General features: G+C 32.1%; 1 protein-coding gene across 1 annotated transcript; it reads left to right on the top strand.

Annotated features, from left to right (window-relative positions):
* The first annotated feature begins 290 nt into the window (after positions 1–290).
* Positions 291–22,647, top strand: LOC129217672 (ATP synthase-coupling factor 6, mitochondrial-like). The gene is made up of 4 exons (XM_054852001.1): positions 291–394; positions 10,763–10,928; positions 17,863–17,993; positions 22,522–22,647. Exons 2-4 carry the CDS (start codon positions 10,765–10,767, stop codon positions 22,563–22,565), a joined length of 339 nt encoding a protein of 112 aa, XP_054707976.1. The 5' UTR covers positions 291–394; positions 10,763–10,764; the 3' UTR covers positions 22,566–22,647.
* Positions 22,648–23,789: the final 1,142 nt, after the last annotated feature.

The following is a 23,789-nucleotide window of genomic DNA, read 5'->3' as shown; positions in this document are numbered from 1 at the left end:
AAAAATGTTTACAAAAAATGAATTTTGCTAATTATTGTCGAAGATTCCGTTTTTAAATCTTATAAATGCTAGAAATGCAATTAAATACACTTTTTGAGTTGTTTCACAAGTATTTAATGTTTTTTGAATTAAATTCTTGTTAGCAATGGTACAAATGCAAATGGTTCCGTTCGATGAGCAACCGGTAGCTCACCGGTTGAAATAATGACGTCAAATAATGACGTCACGTCCAATGCTTTAGCATTAGCTGAAGTCACTAGTTGTGACGTCACAATGAATCGGTAGCTACCGGTTGAGCTCGTCGAACGTAAGCAATAAAAATGCGCACTTCTACTTCGTCTTATATCGTGGTTGTAGTTCGTTCGTAGATTTTGTCGACCTTTAAAGTTTTAAGGTTAGAAATATTCCTTAATATTTTATATGATTTATTAATGCGTTTTTGTTTGTTCTCTTTTGTGCTTTCAACTTTATAGCTTTCATTTCAAGGTTTTACCTTTAGATACCTGATACCCCACTCTTCCGTACGTACACATCAAATATTGCTAGACCAAAATTTGTATGGACTTCGTTTCCGAATGAAAGTTTACTTATATTTTTTTGTCATATATTAATGAAATATTTTAAATTTTTCATGTAATTTAGATATTTTTTACGTTTTTAAATTGAATTTGTATTTGCTCCACATTCAGGATTGGCTTTCTGCCGGCAAAAACTAGTTTTTGCCGTGCCAGTGGCAGAAACTGGTTATAACCGGTAAAAACCGGCAGAAACTGGCAAAAACTTAAAAATGTCTTTAATAACTCAAGTAATTAGTAAATGATATTTGTTTAAGTAAACTAAAAAACTAAACATCATTTCATCATTTAAAAAATAAAATCCCACGCTAGTGTCCTTGATTTAGTTCTGAAAGGGAACTTTCCAATTGCAGAGGCTAGTAGCGTTTGGATTAATTTAACAAAGGATAAAAAAATCATACAGGGGTGTTTAGGAAGGAGGAGTGACATACAAAATCAAACAGGCATTACTGATTGTAATTTGCTCCCTTATATGCTTCCTCTAAATTGCTAGTGATTGAAATTATCAGGTGCTTCAAGAAAGTGCCAGAATTTTACTTGTCTAGATTTTGTACCTAATGTCACAGTTTGCAAAACAAATTGGCCCCATTTCTCAAAACTTATTTTTCCAGTCACATTTTTACCACAACCCCAGTTACTACATGGTGGACCAGTTATTCAATAGATGAAAGTTTCACGAACATTGCTTGCTCCTTGATGCATTGTCTGCTAGCTCTTGTTTTAAGAATATTCTAAAACTTTTCATTTGTGCGTAGTAAATTGAAAACCTGTTTAGATTTTTGAAACCACCTTTTCTAAGAGGCAATTGCAGGGTCCAAACAAGGTTAACATTTGATTTTGAATTGTGATAATTTTGTGATAAAATTACAGTACTTTGGTTAAGAATAAATTATTTTTTTCCATGCATTTTCTGTTGTGTATCAAGAACTAATTTTTCAATATGTGAGTTTTTGCCAGTTTCTGCCACTTTGCGGCAGAAAGTGGTTTTTGCCATGCCGGTTTTAACCGGTTTCTACTAGTGGTTTTAACCGCCTCGACAGAAACTTGCCAACCCTGTCCACATTTCTTTCAACTCTTTCTCTCAAAGGAACAGATTTGCCGATCAAACAATTTGGAAAGGTTCGCTTGTTTGTTTAAAGCAGATTGTTTACCCAATCGTGGTTTATTCATTAACAGAATGATATAATTAAAACTTTTGTTGTATTTGTCAAAACTTTCATTTGCTTTTGATAAAAATTGATATTTTCCCTCATAACTTTTTTCAGTAGGATGCTTTAGTTTGTCAGCTCCCTGTACCAAAATTTTCAGAGGCGTTACTTATTCAAATTTAGAAAATGGGACAGCAAATCATAACGGTGCACACGTTTGCACAGTGATAAACACATTTTCGTTTGCCTTTCACTAGGCTAATGAAATACTTATCTTAGTTTGGTATTGCAAAGTAAATGATAGTAATGATTATTTAATTTATTCGTCAGATCATTTTAAATTTTAATAGAGGTGATTTTTTCAGTTGGTGCATTATTTCAGTGGAATTATTTTATGTTATTTATTGAGCTTGTGGTCATTTTAAGTTTTAATGACTTCATTTCTTAATTGATGGATTCCTTTTTAGTTTAATAGAATGTTTAGTCCTAATTCTTAATTAACAACTTATTTTGTTTAAGAAATCCTTGAAAAAGATAAAGTAATGTATGTATAGTATTTCAATACAAGTACTTTCTATGAAAAAAGTGAAAAAGTATCTAAAAAGTAATAAGTATAAGATATTGCTTGGTGATAGCCGTTAAAAAATAATATAATTTTTGAAACTCAATAGGGCAATTCCATGGTGTCGGACGTAAAAAATGAAGAAAAATTTCTCAGTTTTAATTCCATTTACCAAATATAAACTGTTCCAAAATGATCAAATTTATTTACAAGATACTTACTACATCCCACTGAATAAAAAATCATGTTAGTTTTTCAAAATAGATTCCTAAAGTATAAATTAAAAAAATTTTAAGAGTTGGTGTTGGACGTAAACACACAAATAAGTAAAATTGATGGTTCACTTAAAACTTATTAAAAGTCTGTGAATTGGCTTAAATTTTAATTTTAAAAGCAGCATAATTCTAAAGTATACTTATGATTGAAGCATATTTCAGTTTTCAAATGATATTATAAGGAATAAAATTATTTTAAAAATATTTTTAGCTTGGTGTCGGACGTAAATTTTCAGTGTTGGGCGTAAATTGTTCGTATTGGATGTAAACTATTCCTCTTAAATGTAAATACATGCCAATGATTACAGTTATAAATATGTAAATTATAGATTACCTATACTAAAACACAAGTTATACGGTTATACCAAGTAGACAGGGTTCGTACGCTCCTTCAAAACTCCTCCAATACTCCTTCATTTATGAAATTTTTTTGAAGGGCCCTTCAAACGCCTTCGTTTTGGTTTTAACTCCTTCAAAACTCCTTCTTTTTTAGCTCAAGACTGCATACTCTTCCTCTATAACAGAAACTTTAAATACTTCAATTGACAACTAACTTTGTCACTAAGGCGAGTTTAATGTAGTCATTTCGTGCATTTATTTTTTTGGATTTATAAATGGATCAAAGTTAATTCATAAAAGTTGAAGGTGAGAATTTTATTAGAAGACTAATTTTATAAGTGAAGTAAAACAAGCTTAAATGATGCTTGGCTATGTTTTCAAGTTTTATGATTATTGTTTTTCCCCCCACCACACTCTCAGCAGCAAAAGCCAGGTTGTCTAATTATTATTTAAATATTTAAAAATTCATAAGTATTTGTGTAAAAACCCCCCAATTGTTTAGTTAATTGCAGTTATGAAATTGTAAAAAGGGTCATCCACTAGTGAAGTCATGCTTTGAGGAGGAGACGGGCTCATGAAATTGTGACGAGGGGAAGAGAGAGGGTGACAAAAAGTGACATCACACAGTTATTGTAACAATATTTTTAAAAAATGGGGGATATTTTGATAATTTGGGAATCTGGCGATCTTTCTTTATTGGCGTCAATTTTTGGCTCCAGCGCCTGCGCGAGAGGTTTTTTCTTTGCAAATAAAAACAAAGATATCGGAAACATCTATTCACATAGGGTTACTATAAGTTAGCGGGGTTACCAAAATAAAATTATCCTTAAAAAAGTTCTTAAAAAAATCCTTAAAAAAGTCCATCTTTACGTGACCATAAATGATAAAGTTATAAATTCGGATTTTTATGTAATTTCAAAAGATATTTCAAAAAATTTTAAAGTTATTTTGGGTCAGCCGTTCTTGGTTGAAAACGGATGTATCATCAATTATAGTAAAAAAACGGTAAAAATAAACAATGAAATGATTTCATGGGAAAATTCGGAGCAAACAGACGCTATGTTTAATATTGGAAATGGGAGTCAGGGCCAAATAGGTCATATATGCAGAAAAATCACCTTGCCCCCTTTTTCACAGTCTGTCGCAAAGGTTAACTTGAAAAATACATTAGGTTCGGAGGTTATAATGATAGAACCATATAATCAACAGGAAAAGAACTTCTTAATTGCCCGTTCTGTAAGTAAGGGAACGCAAAGGGATGGAATTCCGGTCCTGATAATGAACCCAACAGATAAATTTATTCATATTAACAAACAAACAAAGTTGGTCAGATGCGAAGAAGTAGTTAAAGCTGAGAGTATAATGAATGACATGTATTTTGTGGAAAACGAGGAGCGGTTTGGAGAATGCGACGAGGCCGATTTAGAGTGGAGTAATATATTTAGGTTAGATCATTTGCAACCTGATATAAAAAATAAAATGATGGACTTTCTGAATAAAAATAGAGGTGTTTGCAAGCTCGGTACGGGACCTGCAGGGATGCGATGCTGTACTACACAAGATTCCACTTTCGGATGAAAATCCGGTAAAGAAGAAACCATACAGGGTCCCTTATAACTTAAGGGATGAAATGGATAGGCAGTTAAATATCTTGTTAGAGGCAGGAATTTTGGAACCATCCGAATCACCTTATGCCGCACCCGTTCTACTTGTAAGAAAAACCTCAGGGGAATTTAGATTGGTGGTCGATTTTCGCGGCCTCAACATGAAAATGGTGCCGTGGCACCATTTCTTTTCTTGCAGCTTTATAATAAAAAAAAAAAAACATATTAGCGGTGTATAATATGTGGTGGTTTTTACAAGTTTTAAATTTGTAATTTTGTGTGTTTTTGCGTATTGTATAAGGAAGGGATGGCCAAGGACCAGGCATCAGGAGTTTTTGTACCTCACGGCTTATCTGTAATGAATCTATCAATGATACCTGTGTTTAAAGGTATTAATAGTGAAACTCCTCTTCCTGAGTTTTTTTGAAAGGATAGAGGATTCGGCTTTGCAGTGGAATTGGTCTGATTCGGAGAAATATTTCGTGGCGCGAGATAGGCTGTTTGGAAACGCTAAGGAATGTTTCAATGAGTTTCGCGACGAAATTAGTGATTTTAAAACGTTGAAACTGGTCCTTTTCAGAGAATTTGTTAGCAAGCCGCCCCCAAGCGTGACCCTTTTCGAGTTTATGGCATTCCGGCAGCCACCAAATATGCCAGTGGAGAGGTTTATCGCAAGGGCTAATGCGAAAAGCAAAATGCTAGATTTCGGAAATGATTCTAAAGAAATAGTGGAAAGTCAGCGTAAACACATGTTAATGAACATGCTTCTTGCAAATTTGCGACCTGAAATCTTGAGGGGAGTAATTGTCAGAAATCCTAAAAATTTGGAAGAACTCAAAGATTATGCAGGTCATGAAGAAATTGCCTGGAGGGCAGCACAATCCGCCGGTAATCCATTTTTAAATCAATCTGAACATTTCGAGGCAAATTCTGAGTCAGTGTTTGGGATAAATCAAACGAATACAGAAAATAATAAAGTAAGCGACGGGTTTAATACCTTGTTAGAGAAAATGGATTATCTAACAAAAAGGGTTGAGCTGTTGGAGGGGCATAGATGCCGGGGTAATGAAAGAAAAGTAAGTGTAACTTGTTTTAAATGTGGGCGAATAGGACATATAGCTCGATATTGTAGAACGAATCCAGGATACGAGCACACAAAAAAATCAAATTCCGGAAAACTAGACCAGGGGGTCTGGTCGGCACAAACGCAAACATTAATCCCTGGGGTGCGTATAAATAATGGGCAAAAGGGAAAGCTTCCTGTTATAAAGGTTAAGATTAGCCAGAACAAGATGGGGGCTTTATGCGACTCGGGGGCGACGTTGAATTTAATTGAGGAGGGTTGTATACCATTGGAGTCAGACTGTCAACCATGCTCGTTGTGGATAAATACTGTTGCGAAAGAGGCTATAAAAATCCTGGTCACGGCACCATTTTTGTACTGTCGAAACGTACAGTACGCGAAACACCAAAACACATACCCAAGATCACATTAATTACAATTCTTTAAAGAAAGAAACAGCTTTATTCTTACTAGGTGGCATGGTTAAGATGCAGCATTATAACACAAATACAATTGCAAGAATAGTGCTTTTAAAAGAATTTAAAACTACTCCTTGATCAAATACTGACTCTAAAATTAACCCCCAATAAAAGTTAAAATACATTAGTTATCACACGGCCAGAGTTTCCGCCTATATATATTTACAAAAGCACCAAGCCCAAAAAACTCTCTGCTTAAAATTAACTAATATGAAATTTGCATTTTACACCCATTAAAATAACATTAGCCTATAACAACATAATACCACAATTTGCACAAATTAAAAAGTTCTCATGTAATACATTAAAACATTACTTCACAGGGGTTGAATTCTACGACGAGGCATCAAACACTAAAAATCTCACACGATGTACAAAAGGCACCAATTCGACCTTGCTTCAAAGATCTAGCGTTGGCTGAATGATTTGAGGATTCGCCCGCTGCCGGTAGCTCCGAACTCCAATTCCTGCTATTCATTTTCACGGGCCTTAAGACTTATAATTTCCAACCATCCGATGCGTTCATTAGCTCCCAGGTCTGGTCCATGGGGCCTCCACTTCCGACACAGCGATGAATTTAGTCTGGCAGAAGCATAGACTAATAATAAGAGTAGATCGAGCTTTCTCATTCTTGCTGATAAAGAAAATTGGTTCATAGATGTATCATGTGACTAGTGGAAGGGTTTGGCGAAGACTTTGGCAGCATGGTTGCTAGATGGCAGCATTATCTATAGTTTGGCACTCGACATGTATTTTAAGACAATGTGTTTTCATTAAAAAAAACTTCCGGGTGCAGAGATTGAACTGTTTTGCTTTTAGTTATGCATTATTTTGACATTAGTAATAGTTTTTGATCAGTTTTCGGTAACTTTTATTTCATTTGGAGCTGTCAGCGTAGGCGTGAACGAAATGGCGTAAACGTTTTGCGTTAACGCAAAAATGTACTAATCGGTATCTTAAATTGAAATTGTAGGTAAAAATCTTACCGTTTGCTGATTCTTCTTGGTCGCTTGCATCTTTTATTGCTTAGAGAGTTATTGAAATTGACTAAAGAAAATGCACAGTACTATCCAAACGAAAAACTCACTATATTAACAAAATATTTACAACTTAGAATAACAAATTTACAAATCGGACTCCATAAAAGATCATTCTTCCGTGTTCCATCAATTCTATTTATTTTATTTCGCGCTGGCGTTGATCGTCTGCTACGTTTAATGCCCGCTGTTGCTAGGATATCCACCAGTCACATGGTTTGGTTTATGAGCAGCAAAAGGGTTGCCATAGCTCGGTCTACTCTCATTATTAGTCTATGGGCAGAAGACTCTGATAGATTCTTGGTTCACTTATGTGATGCCGAGACTTCACATCTTAGCGAGGAACATTTATCTGCACTTAACCTTGCAAAGGGCCATCCCCACATTCACCATTTTAACGAAACTCGAGAGGCTGTTTCAGCCACGCACGCAAGGCGAGATGATATGCGTAAAAAAGGAAACTTTTTAGCTCTTTCGTACTGCCTTATATCCATTGCGTCATTTCCAACTGTTGCCACTACGCTTTTGGGCAGTACAATTATTTGCACCAAAAATGAGACGACCACGCCAGATTTCCAATTATCGAAATATCCCCAAAAAATGACGTGACAAGAGGAGTTTGGGGTGAAGTGTGACACTGTAATAAAGGATGTGGATAGTCAAATATATTTAAAAAATGTGTGACATTTAATGACATTCCATTAGTACTCCTTCAAAATCTCATTTTATTCCTTCAAAACTCCTACATTCTATTTCTGAAATTGAGTACGAACCCTGGTAAATTCAAAAGTAGGGTTGATTTGGGGAAGTGGGACGCTAGGGTAAGTGGGTCACTCCAAAAACTGAAATATCCATAATCCATATGGTTTTTATACTTTTTTACATTGATCATGTCATGGTTCGTCACAGTGATTAGTTTTGCATATATTTGGGTTACGTGGAATTTTTTTTTTTCTAGGTCAGAGAATTTAGTCAAAAACCAAAAAAAGAATCTGAAAAATATTTTTTGGCAAGTTTAGGCAGCATTTTGCAAAGAAGTGTTTTCCAGTTAGTCTTAATTTTTTTATGATCATTAAACATTCATGTACAGTTTAACTTAAAGTGCATACTGCAATCAGAATTTTTGAGTAAAATATTATTAAAAACTTTTAGAGGAGAGGCCCCACTTACGCCATAAAATTTCGCTATAAGAGGTCCCCACATTATGGGGTAAGTGGTTCCTCCCATAACAGTGAGGATTTGAAAATCAAAAGCAACTCTGATGAAATATTTGTATTAGTGAAATACAAGACAACTATGATGACATTTTAGGAAATGATGGTTCAGCTACAAAAGTGGTGATTAGTTATTTGTGAAACTTACCTGAAAGAAAACCATCAAGATTTATATGGGTTGAATGTTGATAATGGTTCTTCCTTAGTCAACTTAACATAGATGCAGTCATTTAGTGTTTCCAATATCTTTTTCCAGTTATAGTTTTGGCAGATTTGCCAAAATTGATCTTACTCAACTGTATTATGTTCATTCAACACACCTTTTCTCAAAAGGGGTCCTACTTACCCCTATCATATGTATATACAGTAAATTCACTAAGTTGTTTTTTATGCATACTTCACTTTAACTTTGAAATTAAAGGCAAAAAAAAAAAAGAAGGAGAAACACAGTTGAAAACATATGCTGTTTAAAGGAATGTAACAGTGTTGGACGTAAAAAAATTTTTTTACTTCCGACACCTAGATCGTAATAAAAAATATTCACTTGTTACAAAATTAAAATAGGTTACATCAATGAGATTGAAAATCTTGCTTTGCACCCAAAAATACATGTATGTAACTTTAAAATTATTGGCTCAGCATAATTAATTGCACATTTTGGGGGTCGGACGTAAAACACTTAATGTACCCCAGAGGAATTCTAATGCAAATCAAAATGAATTATATTTTGACGCATTTTTGCAACATCACCAGCAACACATTCTATCTTTAAATGGTTATTCATCTCAATTCATAATATTGGAATGTATTTTTTGGAAAAAATGGAACTTCTTTGAAAGTCACCAAATATGGTACTCAAGATGTTGACCTTAGTTTAACAGGGTTCGTACGAGTCATGTAAATCCTGGAAAATCATGGAAAAAAATAAGCAAATTTCAGACCTGGAAAAGTCATGGAAAATTGAAATTTTATTCAAAGTCATGGAAATTTATTTCAAGTCAAAGAGAAAGTAACAGTAACTAAAACAGCATTAGAAATCTTAAGTGTTGTAATAGTATAGCACATAAAAGTTATTAAAAGTCGAAAATTGAACAATCCAAAAATCAAATCTGAATTTTGAAATCTCATTGCATCCACTTCTGTCGCAACCACTCGCCTTTTTTAAGTGATGTGATTTTACTTCTTGGGCATCACTCACACACACACACATTTTGTATTAACTATTATTTTCAACACTTCTTATGTTTTATATTGTGTGGTAGCAAACTTGCAAGTTCTTGGTTTGGCCACGCCCACTCTAAAAACGCAATTCAATTGTGTCCGAGTTGGTTTCCATCACTCGTAATAACTTTATTATAATATTTATCAGAGTTTATCTTAATTTGTTGAAGGTTTTAGAAAATAAAGATCTTTAGTCAGATGATAAAATACAGAAAAAGGGGAATTCTAATACTCTAAAACGTGCCCAACATACGGCCCGCAAAACTAATCCATGCAGCCCACTGCTACGTTCAATGTCGGGAATCACACATTATGTGTTGAAATTTCTGAACTTGTTAGTTTATATGCACTTGAAAATGTGCAAATAAGTTAAGAAAACAAGTATTTTTGAATCAGTAGATTTATTCACGACTGAATGTTTTTTTTTTTAAATATAATTACCTGGATTAGAAACATAAAAAACCAAACTATGAGGCTTTACTTTAAAGAACCAAAATACTTTCAAGTTATGTGGATGATTAAATGCTTTGTTGATACTAAAAAGCCACTTTTGAAGCAAATTTATTGAAACTAAGTGATGACTCTTTTATTTTTGTCCCATTTGTTATTTTTTATATATATAAAAAAAGTATTAGACATTTAAGCATCATTATATTCCATGTACTGCGATTTTACTTTACTTAACTTATATAATGAAGACAAATAAGAATAGTTTAGTTTTTTAAGTGTACACTGATATTTTTTCCTATTACGGGTAAATGCTTCAATGAAGTAGTGGCATTCATGTAGAAGTTTTTGCTAATGCTCATTTCTGAAAATTGGCAAGTTATATACTAAATAGTGCTATTATTGTTAGATATTAAGTAATGCTGTAACAAGGTCATGAAAATTTTTATTGAAGTCATGAAAAAGTCTTGGAAACGTCATGGAATTTTTTCATCCAATTAGAGTATGAACCCTGGTTTAACCTCCTGTAACTTATTTATAACTGAAGTCATCAAATTTTAGACAGGCATTTCAAAATATACAACTCTTTACCTTTAAAATAACACCTTAATTGTTTAGAAATTTTAATTTTGAAAATTTGTTCATCTGGTTGACCTTATCATGGAATTGCCCAAAAGTATTTAAAAAGTAATAAGTATAAGATATTTCTTGGTGATAGCCTTAAAAAAATTGGTGATAGCCATAAAAAAATAATATAATTTTTGAAACTCGATATTGAATTTCATGTAAATATTTTAGCCATGCTGACATCGAAGTTGTCCGTGAGCGCCAAATCTGTCTTCAACTCCTATGTGGTGCGAAGGAATTTTGGCGCCTGTTCCACGTTGATGGCAGCCAAATCCCCCACGGATCCCATCCAGAAGCTTTTCCTCGACAAACTCAAAGAATACACCAGACTCAGCAGGTAAGTGAGTCGATATTTTTCGTTTCATGTTTGGTAGAGACGTACCGAGTAGCACTTTGGCCGAGTACGTAGTACTCGGCCTTTCACCACTCAGCCAAGTTACCGAGTACCAATTATGTTTTAAGAAGAATCACCGACACACATGTGATGAATTTTGAACTTATTGGAATAGTAGTATAGACCTCCTTGTCCATATAATAGTTTTTAAAACTAAATTCCTGCTGAAATTTAATTACGTATTATTTAAAAAATTTTGTTTCTGTCAAAAATTTTAAAAAAAAAATTATTTTTAAAATTAAAAATAAATAAATGAAAGGTATGATTAATCAAGTAGGAATTAAAACAAATTATACCAATCTATTATAGTTCTAGTCTGCCAAACATAAATAATTTATAAAAACAAATAAAACAAATGTGCTGGAACACTGCAGACACGTGCTTCTGCGTTACAAGGAACGTCTTTTTCAGTGCATAAAATGTGAGCTAAAGAATGTAAAGACATTCGACAAAAAAAAATCCGACTTTTGTCGGAGCCTTTAAATCCACGAGCTCACATTTTGTGCATTGAAAAAGGAATTCTTTGTGATGCCAAAACAAGTGTCTGAACTGTGCTTTTAACGTTGTTTTATTTCCTTTTTAATTTTTTAAGCAAAGGTATTTTTATATTTCTTATAACTAATTTTTGTTTGTAGCAAAAATCAATTTTTAATGTAAAAATTACATATTTTCTATACTTACATTTTTTGCACCATTTTTAATATATAGGTTTTATGAACTTTGGGGACATTAAAATAAAGATTTATTCCATTGAAGCATCACAAACGTCATTCTTCTCAAAATTCAAATTTGACTTGTAAATTTGAATTATAAATGATTGCAGATTATATGTATGCTTGCACTTTTTTATAAATTTTAATATCTGTCTTGGACAATATTTAATTTTTTGCAGCTACTCGGCATTGACCGAGTATCTGATCAAAATTTGGCCGAGTACCGAGTACTCGGCAAATTGGCCGAGTACCGAGTAGTTACCGTGTACTCGGTACGTCTCTAATGTTTGGTATTCGATGAGACTTGTAAAGCGCCATTATCTCATGGCCTGTATGAGCTTTTATCTTTTGCAGATGAGATCCTCTTGCTTGCACTGTGGAACTGATGTGATATACCCCACCCTTGGCGACTTTTTCTTGTTGGCGCCAAGAAAGCGTCGTCAAGAAAACGATGTATGATGCAGAGTTTCTGCTACGGTCGCATTTTTCGCATAATGCGAAAACACTATCTGAATTGCGAAAATAAAGCAACGCATTTTCGCTTTTTTGCTCAAATAAAAAATTAATAAATTAAAAAAAAAGAAGAAATGTATGATCCTAGAGAGGAAGCATGCATGGCGATAATCCACTTAATCTGTTTTAAATCTTAGCTAAGATGTTTAAACTACAATTAAGTTCAATAACTATTAGTCTTATCCAGCATTATGTCCCCCCAATAACTGCTTTATTAGGAGGATGGGACTGCAACGTTCTAAACACCAATCGTATTTTCTTTTTTTATTTTATGTTTTTAAAAAATAGCTGTTGTACTTATTTCTTCAAAGGTGTCACAGATGAAATATGAATTGTATTTTCAACTGGAGATGAAACACACTGAGGCATATATAAATATATGAGAATGTGTACCATTTTGCTAACATTTTCCCCTCAATTTTAGCGTTTATGCTAAAGAACTTTTGAACCCATTTTAAACCCTGGTATGACGACATGTCATACATCATTCTTAGCGATGCTCTTTTAGTGCCAACAGGAAAAAATCAGATAAAAAACATGATCAAGGCACTTTAGAACACAATATATATAAAAACCACAACAAAAAACATCACGAATATACACTTCAAAAATACCAGAAACTAGAAAATTTTTGTACACGGAGAACAATTACTAGAAAGTATTTAAAATGCTTAAATTGACAAATTACTATAACAGCTCACCAATGAAATATGTACCAATAGAAATAAAAGCTATTTTCCAACATGCATTTCATCGAACAAAAACTTTTCTCATACTTTGCTAAAAAAGAGCAAAGCGATTCAAATTGCGATGTTTAAAGCGGAAAACATCCCCAAAATCTAACTATTTCAGCCAAAAAAGTGCTTAGTTACTCAAATTTCGATGTATGAAAAGTAGAAATGTCCCAACAGAACATCCTAAACATAAACACTACAAAAATACCATACATTTATTTGCTATCCAGACATGCTTTCGAAATACCTATTATATTTTACATAAAATAACACCGTTATATTTTTATAAAATGCTGGCGTCAACTTATTTTCAGAAATTCAGTACCTAAAGGAGGTACGTTAATAGAATATGTCTAAATAATTCGTAGCATCGATAAGAAGTAGCTTTTAGAACAAGATAACTGTACTATTTTTGTAAAATTAATTTATATACAGTAAAAATAAATTTGAAAACTTCAAGAACCCCTCAAGGATTTGTAAAAACAAAGAATTTCGGAAGTGAGAGTTTTTTTTTTAATTCTAAAATAAAGAACTTACCTTTTTATGGTATAAATCCTCACACTGAGTCTAAAACAAAACATCATGGCAGGTTACAAATACACACCACATTGGAGTTAACTTTGAATTAACGTTCAAGTTTGAAGAAACTGGCATTTTCTAATATTTATTCGTCAAAACACAACTACTGAATTTAAACTGACACAAAATAAGCTTTCCTGTAAGGTATATTGCACGAAAAAACAAGAATCTCTCCTGCATGAAACCGAAAAACAAGTAAACAAGTTTGAACAGATCTAAGATTGCCTTCGGGTTGCCAAACACAGGTTAGTTTCGTCAGGGATGCCATGCTTAAAAAATTATCGCCTCATTGGCGAGAAAAATATTTCAGTTTTGTGCAAAAATTCGGATGCCGCCAAATGGGGGGGGGGGGGGGGTATAATCACATCTGTACCGCACTGTTTTTAAAGAGAGAGATCCAAGAAATTTTGGCATGAATCTCACCATCCTTCCTTTAGGGTTTAATGACTGAATCTCTTACAACTTTGTTGTATGATTCGGAATCATTTGTGAACAGGGGCGCCGACTTGCAAAAATTATTGGGGGGGGGGGGCTAAATGACACCGGTTAATAAAGTTAATATAGTATGTAAATATTCGATTTTTATAGGGTCTTATACCCTAAAAATATTTAAGTATTTGAAAAAAACTAATGCAGTGCTATAGTAATATCGTAATAAAATAATAGTACTAATATTCCGAAATTTTAATCTAACATTGTGTATGTAGTTAATTCTCTATTTTACAGAGATTTTTAAAATTGTTCTAAACACCAATATTAGGGCTGTCTTTAGAAAGGTGCAAATGTCGACCGCCTGACTAGATTACTGAATTTGAAGTCGTTGACGACTTGTCAAATATTCAATTCATCCAAAATATCCCGGTGGTTATGAAGAACAGCCAAGTTGTTCAATCACTTCTGCTTTTCAGTTAACCTGCTTTTTACTGTAATAATTGTTTTAACTCATTATGGATTGCATTTTACAAGGTAACTATCTCCAAACAAGGAAAATATAAAATACTAAGATAAATTTGAGTTTAGAAAGCATTAAATAGCTAGTAATTTTCTCAAAAATTTTTTGAGGGGGCTTGGGCCCCCTCAGGCCCCATGGAGTCGGCGCCACTGTTTGTGAATCAAAGCAGGCTAGAAAAATCTTTCAAATTTTACATGCCCTGCCAGTCTGTCTAAAAAATGCATGCCCAAATCAAAATTTTGCATGCCCAGTTTTTTTGTTGTATAATAAAAATATTTGAACCTGTCATATAGCATTAATCAGACAAAAAATGAATTTAACAGCTTTATCTGAATAAAAATTATTTCAATTCGAAATATTTAAAAAAGTTTTAAAAAATAGTACAGTATAAGTTTTCATTAAAGTTATCAAAACTTGATAAAAAATTATAACATTCACATGCCCGCCCGGGCATGTAAGGGTAAAAGATTTATTCCCGATTGGAATTTTTACATGCCTTGGGCATATCAGGCATAATAAATTTTGATTCAGAGAATTAAATAATAATAATAATGTTTATGTTAGCCTTATTTAACATATAATTGATAGCTGCACCAGTGGAATTTTATTTATTTTTAATCCATCATATATTTTGTAATTTGTTACTTTTTTTGTTTTCAAAGCTCATTTGGCAGAACCAACTGATGAAGGCTCTGTCGCAATAGCAATGAAGGGCTACTCCACCTCAATGTTAAAATTTCTTTCATTAAATTGATTTATTACTTTTTGACACTTGTATTCACCATGCTCAAATTCCTACTTTACACAAAAGTGTACATTTAATTTCTTATTGTTCAAATCCTGCACAAATTTTAGACAGTTGTGAATTTCAGTTGAATGGATTTCAGAGATGATTGCATGCATTTATGAATGCATTTACATTGTTCATACTTGCCAACTCTACTGTTTTTAACGGGAGACTCCCGTTTTTTGCTTCCACCTCCCGATTTCCCGTTTTTTAAGACTTTCTCTTGTTTTTTCATTCAATCATCAAAGTTTCATTCTTCTCAATGGGTGGGGCTCTTTTCTAATCTACCAATGTCAGGGAAATGGAATTTTTCTAATTAACTCATTTAGTAAAAAAAAATTTTTTTTGGAAGCTTTCCAACAGAGCTCGTGCTTTGCCGAAAATCGCAACAAATTTCAATCCTTTTGCATCTTTAAAATATTTCAATTATTTTGAAAGTTTGATGTTATTTTAACATGTGCTACCCTATACCTACTTATTTTATATTTTATTTTTATCATATATTGATTTTTTTTTTTTTTTCGGATTTTAGTAATTAAATTTTTTTGTCTCCTTTTTTGGTAGAGATTGGAGAATGTCCGAAACTTTAAGCAAATTCACTCATTATTTAGTTTTTCCTTTGCAGTATATTTCTCTTGCTTTATACCAATTAGCTTACATCTGCAAAAAAAAAAAAAAAAATGTTTCACTTTAAATTTAGGTTTTATGTTATTTAAAAGCATGATTTAATAATTCTGTTGTGAATATATGTCTCTGGTAAACCACCTATCTACCTCTAGGGGAATCTCCTGTTTTTTTTTCGTTCGAAGGTTGGCAAGTATGCATTGTTTATTCAAGAGAATTTTGAGAGTTATAATTTGCCTTGCATAAGAAAATCTCTATTGGCTATTGATCTTTAGTAAATATCAAAGCAGATCAATTGTGATATATCAAATCATTGATGGCTTTTATTTGATGGCTTAACCCGCATCACAACCACTTCTTGAAGTATTTCGTATCATAAAGGGTCTATATATACATGCATACTAATATGTTAATCAAGTCAAACATTTCAATCAATATTTCCCCGCAGAAAGCTATTTTAATTATTTAATTTAGTTACAAGATTTTGTTCTTATCTCTTTAATTAATCAAGAAATTAGGTATAATGTGACTTTTGAATAACTGTTAATTACATGGAACCTTAATTACCGTCCGAAAATTAATTGTTTTTCTCGCAAATAGTATTTAAACCAAAAAAACCTGGTTTAAACCAAAAAAAACGGTTTTTTACCAACCCTGGCTTTGCTTTATTTTGGTAATTAAAATAATATTTTTGTATTTTGCAAAAAAAAAAAAAAAAAAAAAAAAAGCAACAAAATTGAGATATAAGTGTTTTTGCATTTTTCAAAAAATATGACCAAAACTGAAACGCAGACTGTGGCCTCCTAGAATTTTTCTCTGACCCCATTTGAGAAACCCTGTTCTAAACGTTTTATGTAATCTGTGCTATTTTTTATGGAGTTATATCGCATTTTATAGTCCCGGTTATTACTGGACTTTTCTTGTGGTAGATATGGGTATGGCAAGATAAAAATCCGAAAATTTTCGGGAGGGGAGGCTTTTTTAGGGGGAAAAGTAGTTTTTCTCTGGAGAAGTTTATTTCCACTTTGGAAAAATTCAAAAAATTTTGCGCAAAATAAATGTATGCAGAAATTAATAATATGTATAGTCCGATTTTTGAATATAGATAGTCCTCACATGAAGCTACAGTTAACCCTTGTTTATCGCGGTTAATTCGTTCCAGACTTTACCGTGATAACTGAATTTCCGTGAAATAGAATTCTGTATTTATAAACCTCAAATTTTCCTTATTAGAGTACATAAAACTTACTTACGACTATTTAAATAGGTTTTTAAGATGGAGCACCCTAGAAAAACATGAAACAGCACCCTTAGCCATCATTAAATTTGTAGTTTTAAATATGTTGCACAAAATAATACACTAGACTAAAACGATATCACGTTATTAATTTTTTGGAAATAAACTACACACACACTTACAGTTCTTACACACTACTACTAATCTATGAAAATAGCTCAACTTGTTTGATGATGAATTAATTGCCAGTTAGTGACCTTATGTACCCCCGTTTTTCCTCAACATTCGTCCTCTAAAAGCTAGTATATTGTTGAACACCATCTACACTCTACAGTTGTATTTATCCCTTAGTAATAATACAGTAATTTATACATTTCAGTTAGTGCTTAACGGTTAAAATGAGATAGCGATTCCCTTCATTCTTAGGAGAGTTTATACCTCCACTCCCTCAACTAGTACAACTACAGCCCCTCAAAAGAGCTCACCTTACTTAAAAGACATACTTCGTTATTCTTTTAAAGTAAAAAGTTTACACCAGCGCATAAAAAAGGTTAATTACTATATTTGAAAAAATTGAAATCTAGAAAAAACCGCAATGTAGTGAAGCCGCGAAGTAGCGAGGGACGACTGTATGCCTTTTTTTTTTTTTGGTTATGGCTTCTTATGTTGGGCGTGCAATTTGCACAAATAAAGTGATAGAACTTTGAGCTGCAAGTAATGTTTTTCTTTTCTTTTTAGTGGAGGAAAATTAGTGGATATGACGCCAGAGAAACAGAAGGCTTTTGACGAAACGTTGAACAACCTAAAGAATCAGTATGGTGCTGGAAAAGGAGAAGACTTCACTAAATTTCCAACTTTTAATTTCCCAGGTATGTCAATCACTGCCATGATTTTAAATATTCATCTGAAATTGTTCTCATTTCTGAATTGCAAAGTACAGTATAACCCCGATTCAACGATTGTCAAGGGACTGGAAAAAGTTATCGCTACATCAAGGATATCGTTAAATCGAGGAGCATCGACATTCAATGCAGTCAAATCCAGCAGAGTGAAATGTATTGTTAAATTGAAGTTATACTGTATTCATACTTGCCAACTCGACTGTTTTTAACGGGAGACTCCCATTTTTTGCTTCAATCCCCCGATTTCCTGTTTTTTACGATTTTCTCCCGTTTTCTCAGCTTTTTCAGTCAATCATTATAACGTTTCACTTTTTTCTTAATAGATGGCGCCCTTTTCCAGTCTACCAATGTCAGGGAATAGGAATTTTTCCTATTAATAACTCATTTAGTAAAAATTATTTTTTTGGAAGCTTTCCACATTGCATGTTCAACGAAGCACGTGCTTTGCGAAAATTGCAGCAGATTACAATCCTTTTGCATCTTGAAATTATTTCAATTATTTTTAATGTCTGAAGTTATTTTAACATGTGCTACCCTATACCTACTTATTTTATATTGTATTTTCATCATATATTGATTTCCTTTTTCTTTTTCGGATTTTAGTAATTAAATACTTGTAGCTACTTTTCTGGTAGAGACTGGAGAATGTAGGAAACTTTAAGCAAATTCACTCCTTATTATTTGGTTTTTCCTTTGCACTATATTTTTCTTGCTGTTACCAATTTGCTTACATCTGCAAAAAATCCTCATTTCACTTCAAATTTAGTATTCATGTTATTTAAAAGCATAATTTATTAATTCTGTAGCGAGGATATGTCGATGGTGAATCACCTGTATACCTCTAGTAAAATCTCCTGTTTTTTTTTTCCTTCGAAGGTTGGCAAGTATGCTGTATTCCTATATTGTTAGATGCATATTTCTCACCTTTAAATAACTAATGTGATTTATTTTATGCCTCAATGTTTTTTGTCAATTTGATCATCGTGTTTCTTCGTAAAAAATTAGTTTGTATCCATAGCTAGATAATATAGGCGCACGCCCTGTGCTTAATACATTTGCTGTACATAAACACTTTGCCCAATAAATGGTAATTTAGAATCCAATTTAAACACATATTATCTACAAATTCTGTCGATAAATTAATGAGAAGTTCGCATCTTGCTTATGTAGATATATGATTGTAATCAAATGACATTTCGTTGATTATTAAGTAAAAAAAAAGTTAACATTTTATCTACCCACTGTAAGTTGTTTTTCTTACCTGCAGACAGGTTTGTCTGTTTTTTTCCATCCCAGAAAAATACAGCAAAAAAAAAAGTAAGAAACTGCTTGAATGAAATATTGTTTTGTCTATCTTGCTCACCTTTTTTTGGTAAATAATAAAATTTTAGACTAAAAATGAATAACTTAGCAACAAGTAAATATATATTTTAGATTTTTCAAATTGATAGAACATTTTTACACTACTATGGCTCTTGTGCCAAAAAAACCCAATCTAACCAAATCAAATTATCACACAAATAGATGTATATACTCAATATTATGTGAAATATTGATTATACAGCGAAATCCTATTTCAAGGAACGGATGACTTTGTTTGTTGTAATGGACTGAATTTTTTTTTTAAACGGATGATGTGTTGTATTGGTATTTATTGCTATAGTATTTTTTTCATAGCACATTTATAAAACAAATATTGACATCGAGTTTCAATGCATTTAGTGATGCATGCTAATAATGTGGCATAATGAAAATGCTACAGTAAAATAAAATTGAGTTTGTTATGAAATTAATGTAATTTAAAGCTCAGCTTTTCTGTTTTGGTTCATCTTTTTGCTTTTGGTTCACCTTTTTGCTTTTGGTTGAACATCTAAATAGACTTTGACCAAAACTTCTTGTAGTAGTAGTAGTAGTCAGTTTCCAAATTTGTAGAATTCTAGTTCCTTCATAAATTATAACAGCATTCAAATCAAATAGTTAATTAAGCGCCATAACATTTACTATTTTACAAAATGCATTAGATTACAAATTGCTTCATCAAAAAAATTTGAGGTGGAAAGTGCTGTCAAAAGAAAAAAAAAAAAAAAAAAAAACATTTTGACAGCAAATCTGTCATTAAAAAGTTGCTAACTAAATACAAACTATATACTTTTGCTAACTATATACTTTTTAATAAATAATGTAATAATGTAATCACACCATTGCAATGATTGTATGTATCGAAATTATGGAAAATCTGGATTTTCATTTAGCCCAATTTCTTCTGCTGCCCTGGACTTTTCACTAAAGTGCAGACAAAATAGAAATGCTGCTTGCAGATAGTTTTGAGTCGTGTGCACTGATAATTTATATTTTTATCTTCCTGCAATACATCTTCATGATAGAAGTTTGGAGGTCGATAGAGATATTGGCGATGTTTTGTATTTTAAATATATATAATCATTTTATCCGGGATATCACACCTGAATGAATAGTTAAAATGTACAAATTAACTTCTAAATGTATGAATTTGCCAGAAAAATTATGGACCAGAAATTTTTCTTACAAAATGAGCGGTTAGATATTTTATCACCTTGTGCAATGTTTCCATTGTAAGGATGTAGCAGTTTTTTTATTTTTGGTGGAGGGGATTTGCTAGTTTTCAGCATTTCAGGTACTGTACATGAATATAATTAGTACGCCTGATAATATTTATAATGGAAAAACTGATTATTTCATGCACATTACTAAGATACTATCTTTTTGAATTACATTAATAATTTAAAAAAAAAAAATGAATACAGTACAACCTGTTAAGTTGACCACTAAAGTAGTGCACTGCAAGTGGTCAACTTACACAAGTTTCACTATACTATATATTACAGTATATTAACAATTAATTAATATACAGTAAAAGACTGTTATAACGCACACCTTGGGACCAGAGCTTTTGTGTTATACAGGTTTTTGCGCCATATGGACCATTTCACAAATTTTAAAACTAATATTCAAATTATATCTATATATCAGCACTTCAGAATGAGTTTCATCTGCAGTGAGTATTAAAGCACCGATATTACAATGAGTCATTCACAAATAAATACGTTTCACAATCAAAATCCTGCACTTCCGCTAGCTTCATGGTTTGCATAACAGCTGCATTTTCAAGAACCATCTGGTATTTTCTATTTACTGTAAGTACTAATTTTCCTTACAATTTTAGTGCTTGCAAAGAAAAACCGAGGAATTTTTTTAACTTCAAAACCTATTTTTTACTTCTGAAAAGTTGTGTGGTTTCTAGAGAATTGTGTTATATAGGTCGGCGTTATAACGGTCTTCTACTGTATCTTCTTTATTAAAATAAAGTAATTATAAATAGATAATATTTATATGAGAAAATGCATGTAATTTTTTTATTATATCATATTTCGAAAAATGCATATAAAAATATGCTTTCAAAATAAATATCAGATATATATATGTGTGTGTGTGTGTGAATGCTGGTCTTATTTGATGTATTTTATCATAAATATGTAAACTAAATTGGATGTGATATTTTCAATTCACTGTAAAAAAATAAGTTGTGCCGACATACGATCGTAAACAAAACATACATACAGTCAAACCTCGTTATCGCGACACCCAGATTTCACGACACTCCGGATGTCACGTCACTTTTTCAAAGTCCCGAACCTATGCCACATAATTTTAACGTTAAGTAGCTCCGGATTTTACGACAGTCTTTTTGGTACACCTCCGGTTACGACGACACTTCGAACAGCGCCGACTGGATCAAATATTTCTTTGCAATTGTTAAATTTTCTGTAAAATAATGAAAACATCAGGAAATATTTGTTGTAGGAACTTCGGACTCTGCAAGAGATTTGACCAGGCATGACACCTCAAGAATGGAGGGGGGGGGGCAAGTAGATAAGTTCTGAAAGGTACAGGTTTCATACTTTGACAAGAGGGACAATAGAAAGGAATTCAAAGCAGGTGGAGAGTCTTGAATTAGTTTCTTTCTTGCTGATACTTTCGTGGAAAAGAGGAGTGTTAAAAATGCTATAGAAAAGTTTTTTAGTTAGAAAAGTTTTTAGTTACACAAAAAACAATAATAATAAGTGAAGATTTTTTTAAGAAAAAAATATTTTTGTTATATCTACCAATAATTCAAATTTACATTAGTTAAATCTAATTTAAAATGTATATATACATACTACTATTTTCTTCATTAAATCTAATTTTAATGTTAACAAATGTATAATTATGAATTTTTAAATACTCCGGTTATGACGTCGATCCGGCTATGACGACACTTTGTTGACAGTCCCAAAGGTGTCGTGATAACGAGGTTCAACTGTATTTAAAAACATGACATCAGTTGGTGAGCAACACAAGAACCCCTTCATTAGCAAGCTGTTTCTTTTTCTGACTTATATATTAATTTTGATCCATCAAAAGTAATGCATGAAACACTTGTAAAATAATGTAATATATTTGTGTTCTTTATTTTCAGAGCCAAAATTAGATCCTATCAACATGGAAGAAAGGTCTCAATAGCTTGTTTAATTTTCTAGCCTAGAAATTGTTCGTCAACATTGTAGTTCCCTATGTAATTATGCCATTTGTAATAAAGGACTAAAATATTCAGTTACATTTTATTTTATTTTTTGTAAAAAAACTATTTATAAAATAAGCCCACAAGATTGTTAGTGAAAACTGATTCATAGTGCAATAACTGTTGAGAAATAAATATCCAATTCTTTTGTTTAACAGAATGTTAGAGTTCGTGTTTTTTTATTGATCAAGAAATGTTATAAATATATAATATACTCAAAATAAAATGGGAATATTGAGTAACTTACATTTGGAATATTTCTTTTAAGAAATTGTCAGCTGAAACTTTTCTATTTTTTAAGGCATAATTGCAGTCTCAGTTACGATATGTAAATGGATGGTTGAATGTTTTAATAAAATGTATGCAGACACTGTAAAATGTCCTTCTCTTTGAAATAGATACTACTTTTTTGTGTAAAAATGTAAATGACACATTTTAAAAAAGCAAATTGAAAAAAATTCAGATGTCTTTTCACCCCATGACTTTTTTTGTACAAATTTACTCTTTTCAGTTTATATTCAAATACAAAAAACCTGTTCAAGCAAAGTACATGATCATGTATAGATTGCTGATTTGAGTGGATAGTGTGAAAAAATTATCAAATTATTTTTTTTTAAATATTTTAATCTGTAACCCTTCAAAAGTGTCTTGCATGACCCCTGTACAAAATAAGGCTTTTTGATATTTATCAAAATGTGTTGAATTTGACAATCTAGGACTTTCAGCTTTGAATGCAGTGATCCTAATAGTCTCTGAGCATTTTAGAGCAGAAAAAAGTGCTTTTTGAACAGCTCCATAACCATCAATACTTGTCTTATGACTTCCATGAAAAATAAAAGTCCAGAATTAAGTGGCTACTAAACATTAAAAAAAAGCTACTAAGTTAGAAGTGTCTTCTGATCGTGGGCAACTAACAAAATATTTGAATTTTTGAGTCTACTTAACAGAATGTTATTTACTAACAATTAGAAAATTGGCTTAAAGAATGAATAAAATAAGTCATCAGTCAGAAATAAACAAGCTAAGCGTGCAAAAATCAAATTATAAATTGAAAAAAAAAAAATAGAGAAACTGATGCATTAGAACTCCTTAGTGTAATTTTGGCTGCCGAATAATCGATAAGTAGCCAATTAACTGCTATTGGTCTATTCCTAGTACAGTGAAAC

The sequence above is a fragment of the Uloborus diversus genome, chromosome 2 (genome assembly GCF_026930045.1).
Source record: "Uloborus diversus isolate 005 chromosome 2, Udiv.v.3.1, whole genome shotgun sequence".
In the NCBI taxonomy this organism is placed as follows: Eukaryota; Metazoa; Arthropoda; class Arachnida; order Araneae; family Uloboridae; genus Uloborus; species Uloborus diversus.
The sequence above is the reverse complement of the archived record's forward strand: the minus strand, read 5'-3'. Positions and strand labels throughout refer to the sequence as shown.

Bases quoted from the DNA above. Each gene is read 5' to 3' on its own strand.
- LOC129217672 (XM_054852001.1), top strand. From the start codon at position 10,765: ATGCTGACATCGAAGTTGTCCGTGAGCGCCAAATCTGTCTTCAACTCC. The intron at 10,929-17,862 runs GTAAGTGAGTCG...TTTTCTTTTTAG, and splicing joins GAATACACCAGACTCAGCAG to TGGAGGAAAATTAGTGGATA. The intron at 17,994-22,521 runs GTATGTCAATCA...CTTTATTTTCAG, and splicing joins TCCAACTTTTAATTTCCCAG to AGCCAAAATTAGATCCTATC.